General features: G+C 47.6%; 2 protein-coding genes across 2 annotated transcripts in view; both read left to right on the forward strand.

The window, feature by feature from the left end:
- The first annotated feature begins 552 nt into the window (after positions 1-552).
- map2k2b (mitogen-activated protein kinase kinase 2b) lies at positions 553-9,315 on the forward strand. Its single transcript, XM_084447266.1, has 11 exons — positions 553-1,153; positions 1,652-1,862; positions 2,555-2,701; positions 3,290-3,367; positions 3,557-3,608; positions 3,759-3,883; positions 4,327-4,540; positions 4,688-4,740; positions 5,666-5,727; positions 5,939-5,984; positions 7,034-9,315. Exons 1-11 carry the CDS (start codon positions 1,059-1,061, stop codon positions 7,142-7,144), a joined length of 1,194 nt encoding a protein of 397 aa, XP_084303392.1. The 5' UTR covers positions 553-1,058; the 3' UTR covers positions 7,145-9,315.
- Positions 9,316-13,467: 4,152 nt separating this feature from the next.
- Positions 13,468-14,002, forward strand: part of LOC311316522 (transcription factor E2-alpha-like) — a 31,932-nt gene continuing 31,397 nt past the window's right edge. The window contains 1 exon segment of the mRNA XM_084447389.1: positions 13,468-13,773. The gene's annotated coding sequence lies outside the window, so the exon portion shown is untranslated.

The following is a 14,002-nucleotide window of genomic DNA, read 5'->3' on the forward strand; positions in this document are numbered from 1 at the left end:
TTAGTCTAGACTCTAACCTATGTGCTTTTTGTGAAATAAATGTATAGATGTTTGTAGATGATTAAAGTTTATTTTTTACAAAAATATATCATTTATTAAATCAACACTACACTTGCATAAAGTAGGTCATCATGATGATGTGAGCCTGACATTTATGTCTCTATGTGGCTGAACATGCATTCCCCTGGATCTAGGTGTGATCACATAAGCTTCCAATTATGAAATACCAGGTGAGTAATTATTTCAAGGAAATGAAAGGACAATATACAGCTAGAGCTAGCCCTTGGTGTATTCATGTTCATCGCTGTTCTACCTCCATATGGCTTATAATGTATCCTTTCCCTGTCTGTAAACAGTCTGATTCCCCTGCAATGCTGTCCCTAGGTGGAGGAACGAACTCCATCCCTCCCCATCAAGTAATATTCTACGTCCAACCAACAGCTGTCAAAAAACGTTCGCTTTAAAGAATACCCTACGCTCGCGAGACTTGGGGTCTGACGGCCTCTTCCTGAACCAGGAAAGGCTGCTAGCAACCGAGAAGAGGGCCAAACTTACCCCTCCACCCTGATCCTGGAACTGTGTCCAGAGCACCCGTCCACCTTCCGACGGGAGCACCAGAGGACGCCACGAATAAAGAGTCCAGCCTTTGAGCTCTTCTGTTCTGGGGGAAGTCCTGACGGGATTTGATTTGAGGTTGTGGGGCAGCAACACGTGACTAGGGCTGGGGAGCTAGCTAGCTAGGCTAATGCTAGCTAGCTATCAGCACTGGGTGGGATCGTGGCAATGGCTGTGGTCGTTATAGTGTTGTTTCTAAACAGTTCGCTAACCAGCCAGTTCTGTTGAAAGTATTCAAGTTCCTGATTTTATTCGGTAGAGCAGATTTTGCGTTTCTTTCCTAGCTAACCCACCTAGCTAGCCTCTGCATTTCCACCCTCTGGCTTTTCACAGATCACTAGACTAGTGCCTCACCACTGGACAACGTTTAAGGTTAGCTCGACATTTTTAGTGGACTGCTAAAGACTTAGCGATCTGTCTGTTGAGTGACTGTGTTGGTCAACATGGCCCCTAAGAGGAGGCCGGTGCCCCCGGCCTTAAAGATCCCCCCTACCGGCGAGGGGCTGGCCACGTCCACCCACATAGACGCAGCTTCGGAGTGAGTGTCTTCCAAGGCTTTCTATTAACTCTGCATGTTGTGATACACTAACTGATGCCATCCTTTTCAGCCAGTTATAAGTTAGATTATTTTGTCATGTACAAGTGTGTGAAGTTTGTGAAAGGTATTTTTGATAAAGTGCTATTATAGTTGTTTAATACAAGGCCTGTCTATTTAGGACTAGTTATGCTTCAATACTGCTGTACACTTTGTACTTTTCCATAGCGTGATTAGACTTTGGAAATTACTATAATGTCAGAAAAGCAAAGTATTAAAGTAAGTTCTTTTTATTCTATCCTGTTGTATTTCTCGTCCTCATTTGACAAGGTTGTGTGATTGTGTTGATTCTTACGAAGAGAACCCGGTGGTTTTGGTGAATTCAATCTGAAGTATTATAATAGTACTTTGTGAGTGTCCAAAATGTCATATGTCAACCGAGTCCAGCCACCACAAGTTGGACTCAGCTGTGTGTGTGTGCTACTCTCCCCCCTCTTCCAGGGCCAACCTGGAGGCCCTTCAGAAGAAGCTGGAGGAGCTGGATCTGGACGAGCAGCAGAAGAAGCGCCTGGAGGCCTTCCTCACCCAGAAGGCCAAAGTGGGCGAGTTGAAAGACGACGACTTCCATCGCATCTGCGAGCTGGGCGCCGGCAACGGGGGCGTGGTGAACAAGGTGTGCCACAAACCCTCGGGTCTGGTCATGGCCCGCAAGGTGAGCTCAGCTGAAACATGTCTAAAAAGGTGCTGCACGCTCTCCAATTCCTGGCGTTTCTTGTTAATCTGTTCGTTTGCAGTCCTTTGTTTTTGTTTGTTTCCCTTTGTACCTGGGCTGCGCCCCGGGCTGATGTAACAGTTGGTTGGGGGGCGCATTATAAATAAAAATAACATAACATAACACACGGCCCCAACCGACGCCAACCGATACCAACCGACTCCCAACACCCAACATGCTAAAGTGGCAGTTGGCTGTTAGAATGTTGGAAGTTTTTAAAATTCAGCTGGAAAATCCATCCAACCGACGCCAACAGTCACCAACAAACATGGCGCCACCAATCCAAACGGAAGAAATGAAAATAGAATGATGAATCAAGAATCGGCAAACGTTTAGTGGGCGGATTCTAACGTCTGCACCCAGGCTACTTCTAAAGCGCTCCCTGACTTAAAGGGAAAACCTCCATCCATGCACAGATATAGATAAAGCAGATCCCAGCACCATTCGCTCACCTAACCTATTCCTAACCTGTTATTATTTATCAATTGTATATTTAAATGTCTTTGTATACTCGGCATCATGAGGGGAAAAATGGGAAAATGAGGGTCCCTCTCAACGGGATTCGCGAGTTTTAGATACAGGTTTTTTGAATGAATGAATGAATGAATTCCTTGCCTCATCACTACCCCCAGCTGATCCACCTGGAGATCAAGCCCGCCATCAGGAACCAGATCATCAGGGAGCTGCAGGTGCTGCACGAGTGTAACTCCCCGTACATCGTGGGCTTCTACGGGGCCTTCTACAGCGACGGAGAGATCAGCATCTGCATGGAGCACATGGTGAGAGAGCGAGGGACAGGGGGAAGGCGTAGCGATGGAACCAGCTGTGAGCGGAGGAGGAGTGTTGTCCTGTGTTGTGAATATTTCGGTGCGGGGGCTGAGAGGTGCTAGAGCTCAAGCAGTAGAGCGTTTGAGGTGCTGGTAGGGGTACTCGGCCAAGTAGAGCACTGTTGTCTGTTTAAACACCAATACTGACCACTCCCTTCATCTCTCTCCCTCCTCCTCCTCTCCTCCTCGTCACTGGTGCTCCTCTCTTGCTCCTCCTTGTCTGTTGTGCTCCTCTCTCCCTCCTTCCTCCCTGGTCTCCCTCCTCCTTACCTTCCTCATCTCTCCCTCCTCCTTGTCTCTCCTCCTCCTCCCTCCTTCCTCCTCTCTGGTGCTCCTCTCTCCCTCCTCCTCTTCTCTCCCTCCTCCTCTCTCTCTCCACCTCTCTCTCCTCCTCCCTCTTTCCTCCTCCCTGGTCTCCCTCCTCCTCACCTTCCTCCTCATCTCTCCCTCCTCCTCATCTCTCCTCCTCCTCCCTCCTTCCTCCTCTCTGGTGCTCCTTTCTCCCTCCTCCTCTCTCCCTCCTCCTCTCTCCCTCGGCAGGACGGAGGCTCTCTGGACCAGGTCCTGAAGGAGGCGAGGAGGATCCCTGAGGAGATCCTGGGGAAAGTCAGCATCGCTGTAAGTCCGCCTGCTCCCAAACCCGTTGAAAATGTTTCCGTTTGTCTTCCCGAGACTTCCTCAGACACCCGTCGACTTCAGATACTTCACTGTTCATTTCATAACCTCACTATCGGGGATGGCCTTGCTGAAAATGGCGGAGACTGATATGATTGTAAGATTATCTAACCCTTTCCTTTATCTCAACAGGTTCTACGAGGCCTGGCCTACCTTCGAGAAAAACACCAGATCATGCATAGAGGTACGTCGTTAATTAAAGTAGCAGTATTGTAATGTCCGTGCGTGTGTGTGCGTGTGTGTGCGTGCGAGTGTACGTGCGTGCGTGCGTGTGTGTGTGTGTGTGTGTACGTGCGAGTGTGTGTGTGCTGCTAACCTCTGCTCTGCCACCTAGACGTGAAGCCCTCTAACATCCTGGTGAACTCCCGCGGGGAGATCAAGCTGTGTGACTTCGGTGTGAGCGGCCAGCTCATCGACTCCATGGCCAACTCCTTCGTAGGGACAAGATCGTACATGTCGGTACGTCGGCCCTCTCAGAGCGTTCTGAGGTTGTTGTTCGTCCTGGGCGGATACATGATTGAACGGCTCGGCTGGAACGCGCCCCGACACGTCAGCCGATAAATCCTCCATCAGACATAAGACAACACCGGTGGCGTTTGTTACTCTGCGAGTCCCCGCCCTCTTCCTGTCTGCATAGGGCGTTCGCATAAAACGGTCAAGTCGCTTGTAAGCAGTTTACTAAATAGTGATTGTTTTGTGACTGCTAGTTTGGAACACAGAAAGTTCTAGAACTGACCTTTTGAAGATTCAACCCGTCAAATCGTATGGGAAGATTCACGGCGAGACGGATGTCTTAAAACTAGTTCCTCGCATCGGCTGTTTACGTCATGACCCGGGTTTGAGTGTCTTATAAACCGTGATATTGTGTGTGTTAATCAGTTTCTCAAATGTAAACGTTGCAGCCAGAGAGACTGCAGGGGACGCACTACTCGGTGCAGTCGGACGTGTGGAGCATGGGCCTGTCCCTGGTCGAGCTGTCCATCGGACGCTACCCCATCCCCCCGCCGGACGCCAAGGAACTAGAGGCCATATTTGGGCGTCCCATCCTGGAGGGGGCGGAAGGGGAAATGCACAGCACCTCCCCCCGACCCAGACCCCCTGGAAGACCCGTCAGCGGTACGAACACACACACACACACACACACGTAGCATCTCAACCTACACTCCAGAACATTCTCCTAGAAGTTCAGCCGCTGTCTTTGAACAGGTAGTTTTCTGTCTCAGGCGTGTTTTGTGTGAAGCTCTCCATGTTCTCGTCCTCCAGGTCACGGCCCGGCCATGGCTATCTTTGAGCTGCTCGACTACATCGTCAACGAGGTAAGAAACCGTTTGTGATTTAAGCAATAAACCACGAGAGGCTATGTGTTATAGTGATTTTATAACAGCTAGGGGGCGTTAGGCACGACGCGAGTGCTTAAAACCCCCTTAGCTGTTATAAAATCACTATAACACACGGCCTCGAGTGGTTTATTGCTTTTATACAACGGTTACTACAGCTATTAGTGTAAAATAAACACACAGCAATGTAAAATATTAACATTTATTCAAAACGAAGCATCATTCCCTCAATTCCGCCGAGCAAAATAGTTCCCCTAACAAAAGGGTTGCCAAGCAACAACAACAACTACAATGCATTGGATCAAATGGGAGGCGCGTTAATACTAAAAATGGAATGATATGCGGTCCCAGGTGTGTGTTACAAAGTATTTTAACACGGCTTCCAGCCAATCAGAATCAAGAACCAGAACTAACCGTTGTATAAATCGTCATATCGCCTCGATGATGATATGCTTGTGATTGAATCGCCTACAGATTCAGTCAGATCTGCGTTGTTGGGTTGAGACTTTCTCTTCGTTTCTGTTCATCTCTGTTGAAAATGGCCAAGAGCATCATTCCCTCAATTCCGCCGAGCAAAATAGTTCCCCTAACAAAAGGGTTGCCAAGCAACAACAACAACTACAATGCATTGGATCAAATGGGAGGCGCGTTAATACTAAAAATGGAATGATATGCGGTCCCAGGTGTGTGTTACAAAGTATTTTAACACGGCTTCCAGCCAATCAGAATCAAGAACCAGAACTAACCGTTGTATAAATCGTCATATCGCCTCGATGATGATATGCTTGTGATTGAATCGCCTACAGATTCAGTCAGATCTGCGTTGTTGGGTTGAGACTTTCTCTTCGTTTCTGTTCATCTCTGTTGAAAATGGCCAATGAAGCAGATTGTGATTGTGTTGCAGCCTCCGCCCAAACTGCCTCACGGAGTCTTCACCTCAGATTTCCAGGATTTTGTGACTAAGTGGTGAGTTTCTTACATCGGCCACAATATCCCTACCTCGCTTACAAACATGGTCCCATGTTGGATGTGAATTTGAACAAAAATAATATTATGTGACAAAGGATTGTGAGTGTGACAGTAGCTACATTGTGTCTGTCTGTCTGTCTGTCTGTCTGTCTGTCTGTCTGTCTGTCTGTCTGTCTGTCTGTCTGTCTGTCTGTCTGTCTTCCCCCAGTCTCATGAAGAACCCGGCGGACAGGGCAGACCTGAAGATGCTCATGGTGAGTGTTTGGCCCATGGCTCTGTGTTCAGGCCCTGTGTTCAGGCTCTGTGTTCAGGCTCTGTGTCCAGGCCCTGTGTCCAGGCCCTGTGTCCAGGCCCTGTGTCCAGGCCCTGTGTCCAGGCCCTGTGTCCAGGCCCTGTGTCCAGGCCCTGTGTCCAGGCCCTGTGTCCAGGCCCTGTGTCCAGGCCCTGTGTCCAGGCCCTGTGTCCAGGCTCTGTGTTCAGGCCCTGTGTTCAGGCCCTGTGTTCAGGCCCTGTGTTCAGGCCCTGTGTTCAGGCCCTGTGTCCAGGCTCTGTGTTCAGGCCCTGTGTTCAGGCCTAGTTTTAGTCTACTCATCTTGGCATAACATGACGACTTTCTCTTTTCTTTGAATACGTTTTCAGTCACTTATAAAATGTCTGTCCACTCTCTTTTCTCTTTTTTTGTTAAGTTAAAGTCCTGATCCGCGATGTGTGAAAGAGCACCTCATCCCTAGTTTACTAACACTGCTTCCCGGGCGATTGTCTCACATAGCCAGACCTGTCTCCACACTTCATTTACGCTGTGTCAGCGCTGGAGGAAGGTCTGGCTGCACTCATTACCATTCGGAGATTGGGGGGGCTGGGGCTGTGTTAGTAAACAGCTAGTCTGACTCAACGCATGTAGGTTTTTGCAATAAACCTTGTGATTCGTTGTCACACTGCCCAATCAGTGGCGAGTCTGGCGACGCAAATTAATCTGATTCGGCCGAGAGATTCTCTCGGCACCAATCAGATTCGATCCAGACTATTTTGCGGACTGTGATTGGTTTAAAGAAATACTGCGTTTTTTCCCCCCCTATTGCAGAATGGTAATATGTCCAGCCAGACCTGTCTCCGGCGCTGGCACAGCGTAAACCAAGTGTGGAGATAGGTCTGGCTATGAGAGACTAGTAAGCGGCTAACGCAGAGCTAGCTAGCTGGAGCTGCATGGTGCTGTTTCACACGGGGCTGACCGGGGCGTTACCAGCTGAACACAGCCGGTAGTGTTGAGCCGTCCTGATCCCTGTTCCTCTCTCGTTCCTTTCAGAACCACACCTTCATCAAGCGCTCGGAGGTGGAGGAGGTCGACTTCGCCGGCTGGCTCTGCAAGACCATGGGGCTGAAACAACCTAGCACTCCCACGCGCACTGCAGACTAACACACACACACACACACACCTCACACACATTTACTGTCATACACACACTCACACACACATACATACACACACACAAAAACACACCTCACACACATTTACTGTCATACACACACACACACATACATACACGTACATACACACACACACACAAACACACCTCACACACATTTACTGTCATACAAACACACACACACACATACATGCACCCGGTCATGAACAACCACGCTTTCCTCGTTAGCCACCGCCTGCCTCACAGGTGAACTTCTGACGGTCCCCGTTTGTGACTCGACCCCTCGTTAACTCTGAAGTCAGTAGGATATCCTGCTACAATCAACCCCCCCCCCCCCCACGACCAACCGTGTTGACAACCAGCCCACGTTCAGGACTGTAACCAACGTGCGTCGTGTTAGCGACGGGCTCTCGCTCCGTACGCAAGGCTAACAGACTCTTTCCTCACAAGGAAACCCGTCTTCACTTCACTCTCGGTCCTGTGTGTGTCTGTAATCTGTGGCCCCTCAGGTGAACAATCGTCTGTAGAGGCAGAGTCATCAGTTTGGTAAACTTCAACTTTTCTGTGCTTTGGTTCAGTCCTTCAATGTAGTTTTAGTGTTTTTGTTGTTTTTTGAGCAATTGGTGCCAACGTGGAGGACTGTTTGTTGAATGTGTGTATATCTTCGGCTCTGACCTGAGGGCTATCGAGCCACTTGTGTTGGCTTTGACATATCTTTATCTGCCTGGTTGTAATAGTGGATGTTTCACCGTGAGCTGCTAGGGGTTCAGGTGAATGGTTAGCGACTAGGATTGCGCTTGTTTTTGCTGTACGCCGATCCGGAAGTCTGTTAAACTCGTAGCTCGACTGTGCGGCAGAGCCCCCGCTGCCCCTTTCGCTGTCCGTTGTGTACGTCCGACACCAGAGGCCTTTCTCACAGTCCGCTCTCACCCAACGCCCGGCGTATTGGAGCGCTGCTGGTGCAGAAACCGCCATCTCTTCAAAAAGAGACAATTCAGGTTGTTAATCGCGGGAGACATATTTCATCTTTGTATGCAGTCAACAAACAAAACTACACAACTTTTTTTTAATCATTCTTTTTTTTTTTTCCTTTCTTTTTTGAAGGTTAACACTTATTGTCCTTTCTTTTGCTTTTCAGTGATCATGTTTTCAATCCCTCTGTACGAAAAGAAACACCTGTGTTCTGTTCTTCAGGCCCACAGCAGCGTTATCGGGTCGGTCCGCTCGGCCATCACTAGCGCTACCGTCATGATGGTAGTTATGCGTGTATAGTAGTATGCGTATGCGTGTATAGTAGTATGCGTATGCGTGTATAGATTGACACGTATGTGATTTGCGTTCACGCATCTACGCGGTACACATCCCTGTGCGTCTAATCACATGCAGATATGTAAAGAGCTATATCCATTTGTTTTATCTCAGTCTTGGGGTGAGAAGATGACGATTGCTTAGGAGAAAATCAGAGCTGGGACACTAATAATACTCAACTGTTGATTGAACAAATGACACATTTTCTCTTTGTTCTTTTTTTACTAGGGTTGCAATGTGTACTGTTGGTATATCTGCAGTAGCTGCTATGTATCCTGGAAATGTAGGTCTTGAGTGGCAGCAGGGCCGGTCTGGGTCAACAAGCTGACCGCCGCGCTCACGTTTGGTTTCACTGCAGACTCGTCTACCAGGCTGCTTCAGCACGCCGTTGCTAACGCTTCAACAGGAACTCTGTCCGAGACGACCTTGAACGCACCCCCCTCCTCCACCACCACACTTCTCTGGGGTGGATCTCAATAGTTTGTTTGACTTCTCTCCGGGGCATTTGCAGTCCAAAGCAGTGGAAGAGGAGGAAGTGTTTTACCAGTATGGAGGTGCACCCCTAGTCGTCTGTGTCTTAGCCAGACTCCCTCATTCGCTCTGGGCTACAGAGAGCGATGTGGTGACACTGACCAATGTGTGGGATGATCACATTTGAGCAGAGTAATTTCTATATACATATATATATCTATATATATGTCCATATATCTATATATACACACATAAATACTATATGACTGCTGCTCCCTTGGGTCCTATTCTCTCTGTCACCTCTCAATTACGGTTTGAAGATGGGGCGATTTGTACGGAAAAACTGTCAAAAGCTTTGTCTCTATAAAGTCGTAATTGTCAATAAATGGTATGTATTGTCACAACTCAACATTCCTCTTATTTCCCGTGTGGTGTGTTGTGCTACTTGGGTCTTCTCTGTGTAGTACACCCATGTTACCAGTAGGGGGAAGCACACGAGGCGCTTTAGACACAAGTTACAGGCCTAGACTCAGCCTGTACACTTCCAAACCTTGCAGGATTGATTAGATCAGTCTGTCAGAGGAATACCATCCTACTACGACCAGAAACACTGCTTTCTTCTCGCAGGGAAACAGATGTAGGGACAAGGTGGTTTCTGTTACTGCACTGAGCTCATCATCTGCTTTTTGTAAGAGTGACAATGAAGTTTGCCGTGTGTCCATGCGTGTGCGTGTACTGGTCTACACAATGGTATGTATCTTATAAGCTGAGCTGTAAAGGCCCTGAGCTTTGAGGGAACGCTGTGTGTGTGTGTGTGTGTGTGTGTGTGTGTGTCTGGGTGTGCGCGCGCCTGTGTGTGCGTGCGTGCGTGCAGTTGGCTGGGTGGGGGCTGAGGATAAGGGGCTCTTAGCCACTGCAGCAGAAAAACAGCAAGGTCTGCAGTCATTAATATGCAAATATGCAAATGAGAGGGTAATTAAGATTGGGCGTTCGTCAGTGGCTCTTTGATTGCTAATGAATTCCAATCTGCAAGAAAGGGGGGGGGTGGTGAGAGCAAACAGAAGTAGAGGGTTTACCGCGCTCTGCACCTCTGAATGAAACCAGACGAGGGGAATGCAGGTACTGTGGAAAAAATACAATTAAAGAGATTTAATTTAAGTTACTCTCAACATTATTATACAGACAGGATAATTTAAAGGACATGAATGTATTCTTTTTTTTAAGATTCCTGTTCTTTAAATGATCCTGTATGTAGAATGGCATTGAGGAAGGAGTTTTTATTTGTTTAACCTTATATTGTTCACGGTGATGACGGGCACTGTTGGCAAATAATGGAGGTTTGAAATTGGACGCGAACGCACTGTCTGGCACAGAGCCGACCCGGGGAGATGAAGACGCCTGCTTGTTAGCGGGGATGTGGTTGACCCCTGTAGAGAGAGCGAGGGGGACGGAGGGGGGAGAGGGGCGCAGGTATCTTGGGGGGAGGGGGTGCGGGCTTGCAGTCGCAGCATATGTTGTGTGGCACGAATTATGTTATTTCTATATTTTTGTCAAGCCATTACTTCACACTCGGGCAGACACGCACCATTGTTATTGTTCTTTCACTGCTCCCTTGATACCGTTGCATCACTCCTGTGCACATAAAATGAGAACACATAAAAATGAATCACTGAACAACAGGGGTGCCTGAACACACACACACACACATTTTTGTTTTAGGATGCAGAAACAAACCTCGATTAAATCTAAGCTCAGTTATACGCAAATTATTTCCAGAGTCTGTTTACGTCTGGGGGGGGTACGGGTGGATCCCAGAAACACACCACCGTGGGGGTTGGTTGGTTCGCAGTATTTCAAACCGGAAACATGAAACCATAACAGGAAGTCCCAGGTTGTTCTTACTGTACCTGGTGCGTGGGCGGCTGAAATGGGGTAACCCACTATGAGCACCATGGTGCAAATGTAGGGAGCCCTGGAAAACGTGGGTGGATGAGAGGGTTATGATGGGGTTCCTCTGTAAATATAGCATTAAATGTCTTCTTTTTTGTCAGCTGCACAAAAACCACACTAGGGAGTAATGTCACCGTGCAGAATTTGCCCCACTTTTGCTTCTGAATGCTTTATTTTAGAGAGGCGATAAGATCGTTGACGTAGACTAACGGTCTCTGATCTTACCTCTGCAGGTGTAATACAGCTTGAGGTTTGTAAGCTAAAGACACAATTACACACGTACACACACAAACACACACACACGTACACACACACAGAGACACTGTTTACATGTGAGCGCTTCAAATGGTCATTTTCAGTGTTTTTAAACATAAAATGGTGCTTAATTTATCATTGACCTTTTATGTGTTTCTTGCACTTTGTCTCAATGCTTTTAATGTCTCATGTAAAGCACTCTGAATTGCCTTGTTGCTGAAATGTACTCTACAAATAAACTTGCCTTGCCTATTGAACCTTTACTCAGACACTTTCTACAGAATCTAATCAACATACACATCAAAATCATCATAGCAGTTAAATGGGGGGAGGCCTGTGGAGGGATACGTCTACCTAGCGAAGGTGGCGGGGCCGGGGACTGGGTACTTGTTTGTGCATGTGAACCGCACGCACGGTGGGTAAGAGTTCCCATAAAGGCCGGCACAGATGTGCTGTGAGGCGGTTTCCTCTGAACCTTTTGGGGTTTTCACTAGAATCACACACAATACACAAAACACACACACACACACAAACTCCGAATCACGTCTATGAACCTATGACACGACCTGTTTACTTGTGTTTACCACTGTCACGCTGGAGACAAGAACCAGGTGTACACTTTCATCTTAATCAGCATGCTGCTGCCTCCCAAAGACAAGAGGAAAGAGGAAACTCTCTCATTGCAATTTCCAGTAATAACAGTGGTCTCTCTCATAGCCTAGTCTTCATACCATTTGTCCACTGTTACTCAGATTTTCAAGAAATCTCAGAAAACGGTCAGAAGATTCAAGATCCATTTGATTGGCCATGTATATGGTTCACACACTAGGAATTTGACTAGGGTGTTAGTATGCTGTTGTTGATGACATAGAACAGGGCGCAGGACAAAGACCAGGATTCAAACTGTTCACCACTTCCCTTTATGTGTGGCTTCAAAATGATGGGTTGATATGACACACACACACACACACACACACACACACACAGACACACAGATATGAACAGGTCAATTAGGCTACTCATTACTGGGCTGTGACTGAAAGTGGAGAACAGACAAGACAATACACACACACACACACACACACACTCTGTACATATCTTTGTGCTGCACTCATCGTGTCAGACCCAGCTGTTAAATTCACACCACCCCACCCCTGACCTGGACCCCCTCAACGAATTAAGGATTTGTTCGTATATATCTGTGCTGTGAGTGCCAGCTCAATTACCCAGAGCTCCATGGGTTTTATTGACAGATTCATAAGGTGGTTTGTTGACTTGGATATGCACTGGGTAATGAAGAATTTCATGAAGGGAATTCTAGAGAAAATAATATGTGATTAGAAACGGTCAGCAAAGCTTATCATTACAGCCTACAACTCACAAAGCCACACACACACACACACACACACTCTCCTCTTGTCATTATGGTGTTGAAATATCAGATAGGTGGTAGTTTGTGAATTTCACATGGATTAGGTTCAAATTGTTGGTATGGGCCTGAACATATTGGTACATAGGCCCCCTGCTTGGTCTGCAGGTCTGGAAAGGCAAATACATGGGCTAGGATCTCTGGTCACCTAGTATGGGGAGACAGTACAGAAACAAATGGCCAAACGCTAGCAGCATTCTGTATACTTAAAGAAAAAACTAACAGCAATAACTCACTCACTTTCACACCACCAAGGCGAGGCCATTTGTTCTCTCTCTGTCTCTTTCTCTCTCTTTCACACACACAAACACACACACACATGACTTCACACACGCGCGCGCGCACACACAGACAAACACAAACACACACACGCGACTTCACACACGCACGACTGCACACACGCACACAAATATAAATATGACTGCACAAATACTTGCATAACACATACACACGCGCGCGCGCGCACACGCAGTTGTAATGTTCAGCACAAAATTGCAACGCTACCATAGTTATTACTCTGTGATGTGGTAAAATGCGAGGGCAGGCCTAATGGTTGACGTCAACATACATTTGGACGATCTAACTGCCAATCAAATTTCTATCGATTCCTATTGGTCGGACGTTTACGGTATTATCATTCCATCTCGCACTGGTCCGTCACTCTTGAGCTTTCCGTGGTCCTCCTCCGCAAATTGACATAGTACCCAAAGGTTTGCGATTCAGAAAACGTTTAATTTCTTATCCAAAAACAATAACATTGAAACGGCACCGTATTTGACCATCATATCAGCGTGTTACCCCGTGGTTATCCATAGCTGCATTATTTGTTTGTTGGGCGTTTGAAATTGGACACCGCTGGTGTTTAGCGTCCTCGTACGCAGCGGAGGGATATTCGTTGGAACCGACAATGTGGAGGTTGTTAAAATGTCTACTCTGAAGATGAAAATATTGCAACTGTAGCGACTGGAAAACGCTGGATATAATCATAAGAGTTATGAATCTTGTGGTATACATTGTTTCCTTGTTGTGACGCGGGGCCGTGCAGCGAGCCGAGGCAGCGGGAGAGGGCTTGATATCGTCGTGGCTCTTCAGCAGCGCAGTCCGGAGCAGGAGGGATCCTCAGACCCAACTTTATGGTTTTCTCTCCACTCCAAGCGTCCGTTTTCCCGTTGGATGCCAAATAACTGAAGAAGACGTAATTTAAAGGTAAATATCCACCCCTCCTCGCACGGTTCATCTGGGATTGATAGGCTAGTCTCCTATTCGTGTTTTATCGGGGCATTGGGTAACTTTGGTGGAGCATTTCAAGTTGAGCTGGGTGTCCTAGCCGGAGAGGGTCTTGTCGGCCGGCCTGGAGAGCAGAGCCGCAGTCACGGTAGTTCGGCAGCACTTTGCAGCCGAGTGGGAAAAGACTTCTTTGTTCACTTTGGGCAGT

Source organism: Borostomias antarcticus (genome assembly GCF_949987555.1).
Source record: "Borostomias antarcticus genome assembly, chromosome: 12".
Classification (NCBI taxonomy): domain Eukaryota; kingdom Metazoa; phylum Chordata; class Actinopteri; order Stomiiformes; family Stomiidae; genus Borostomias; species Borostomias antarcticus.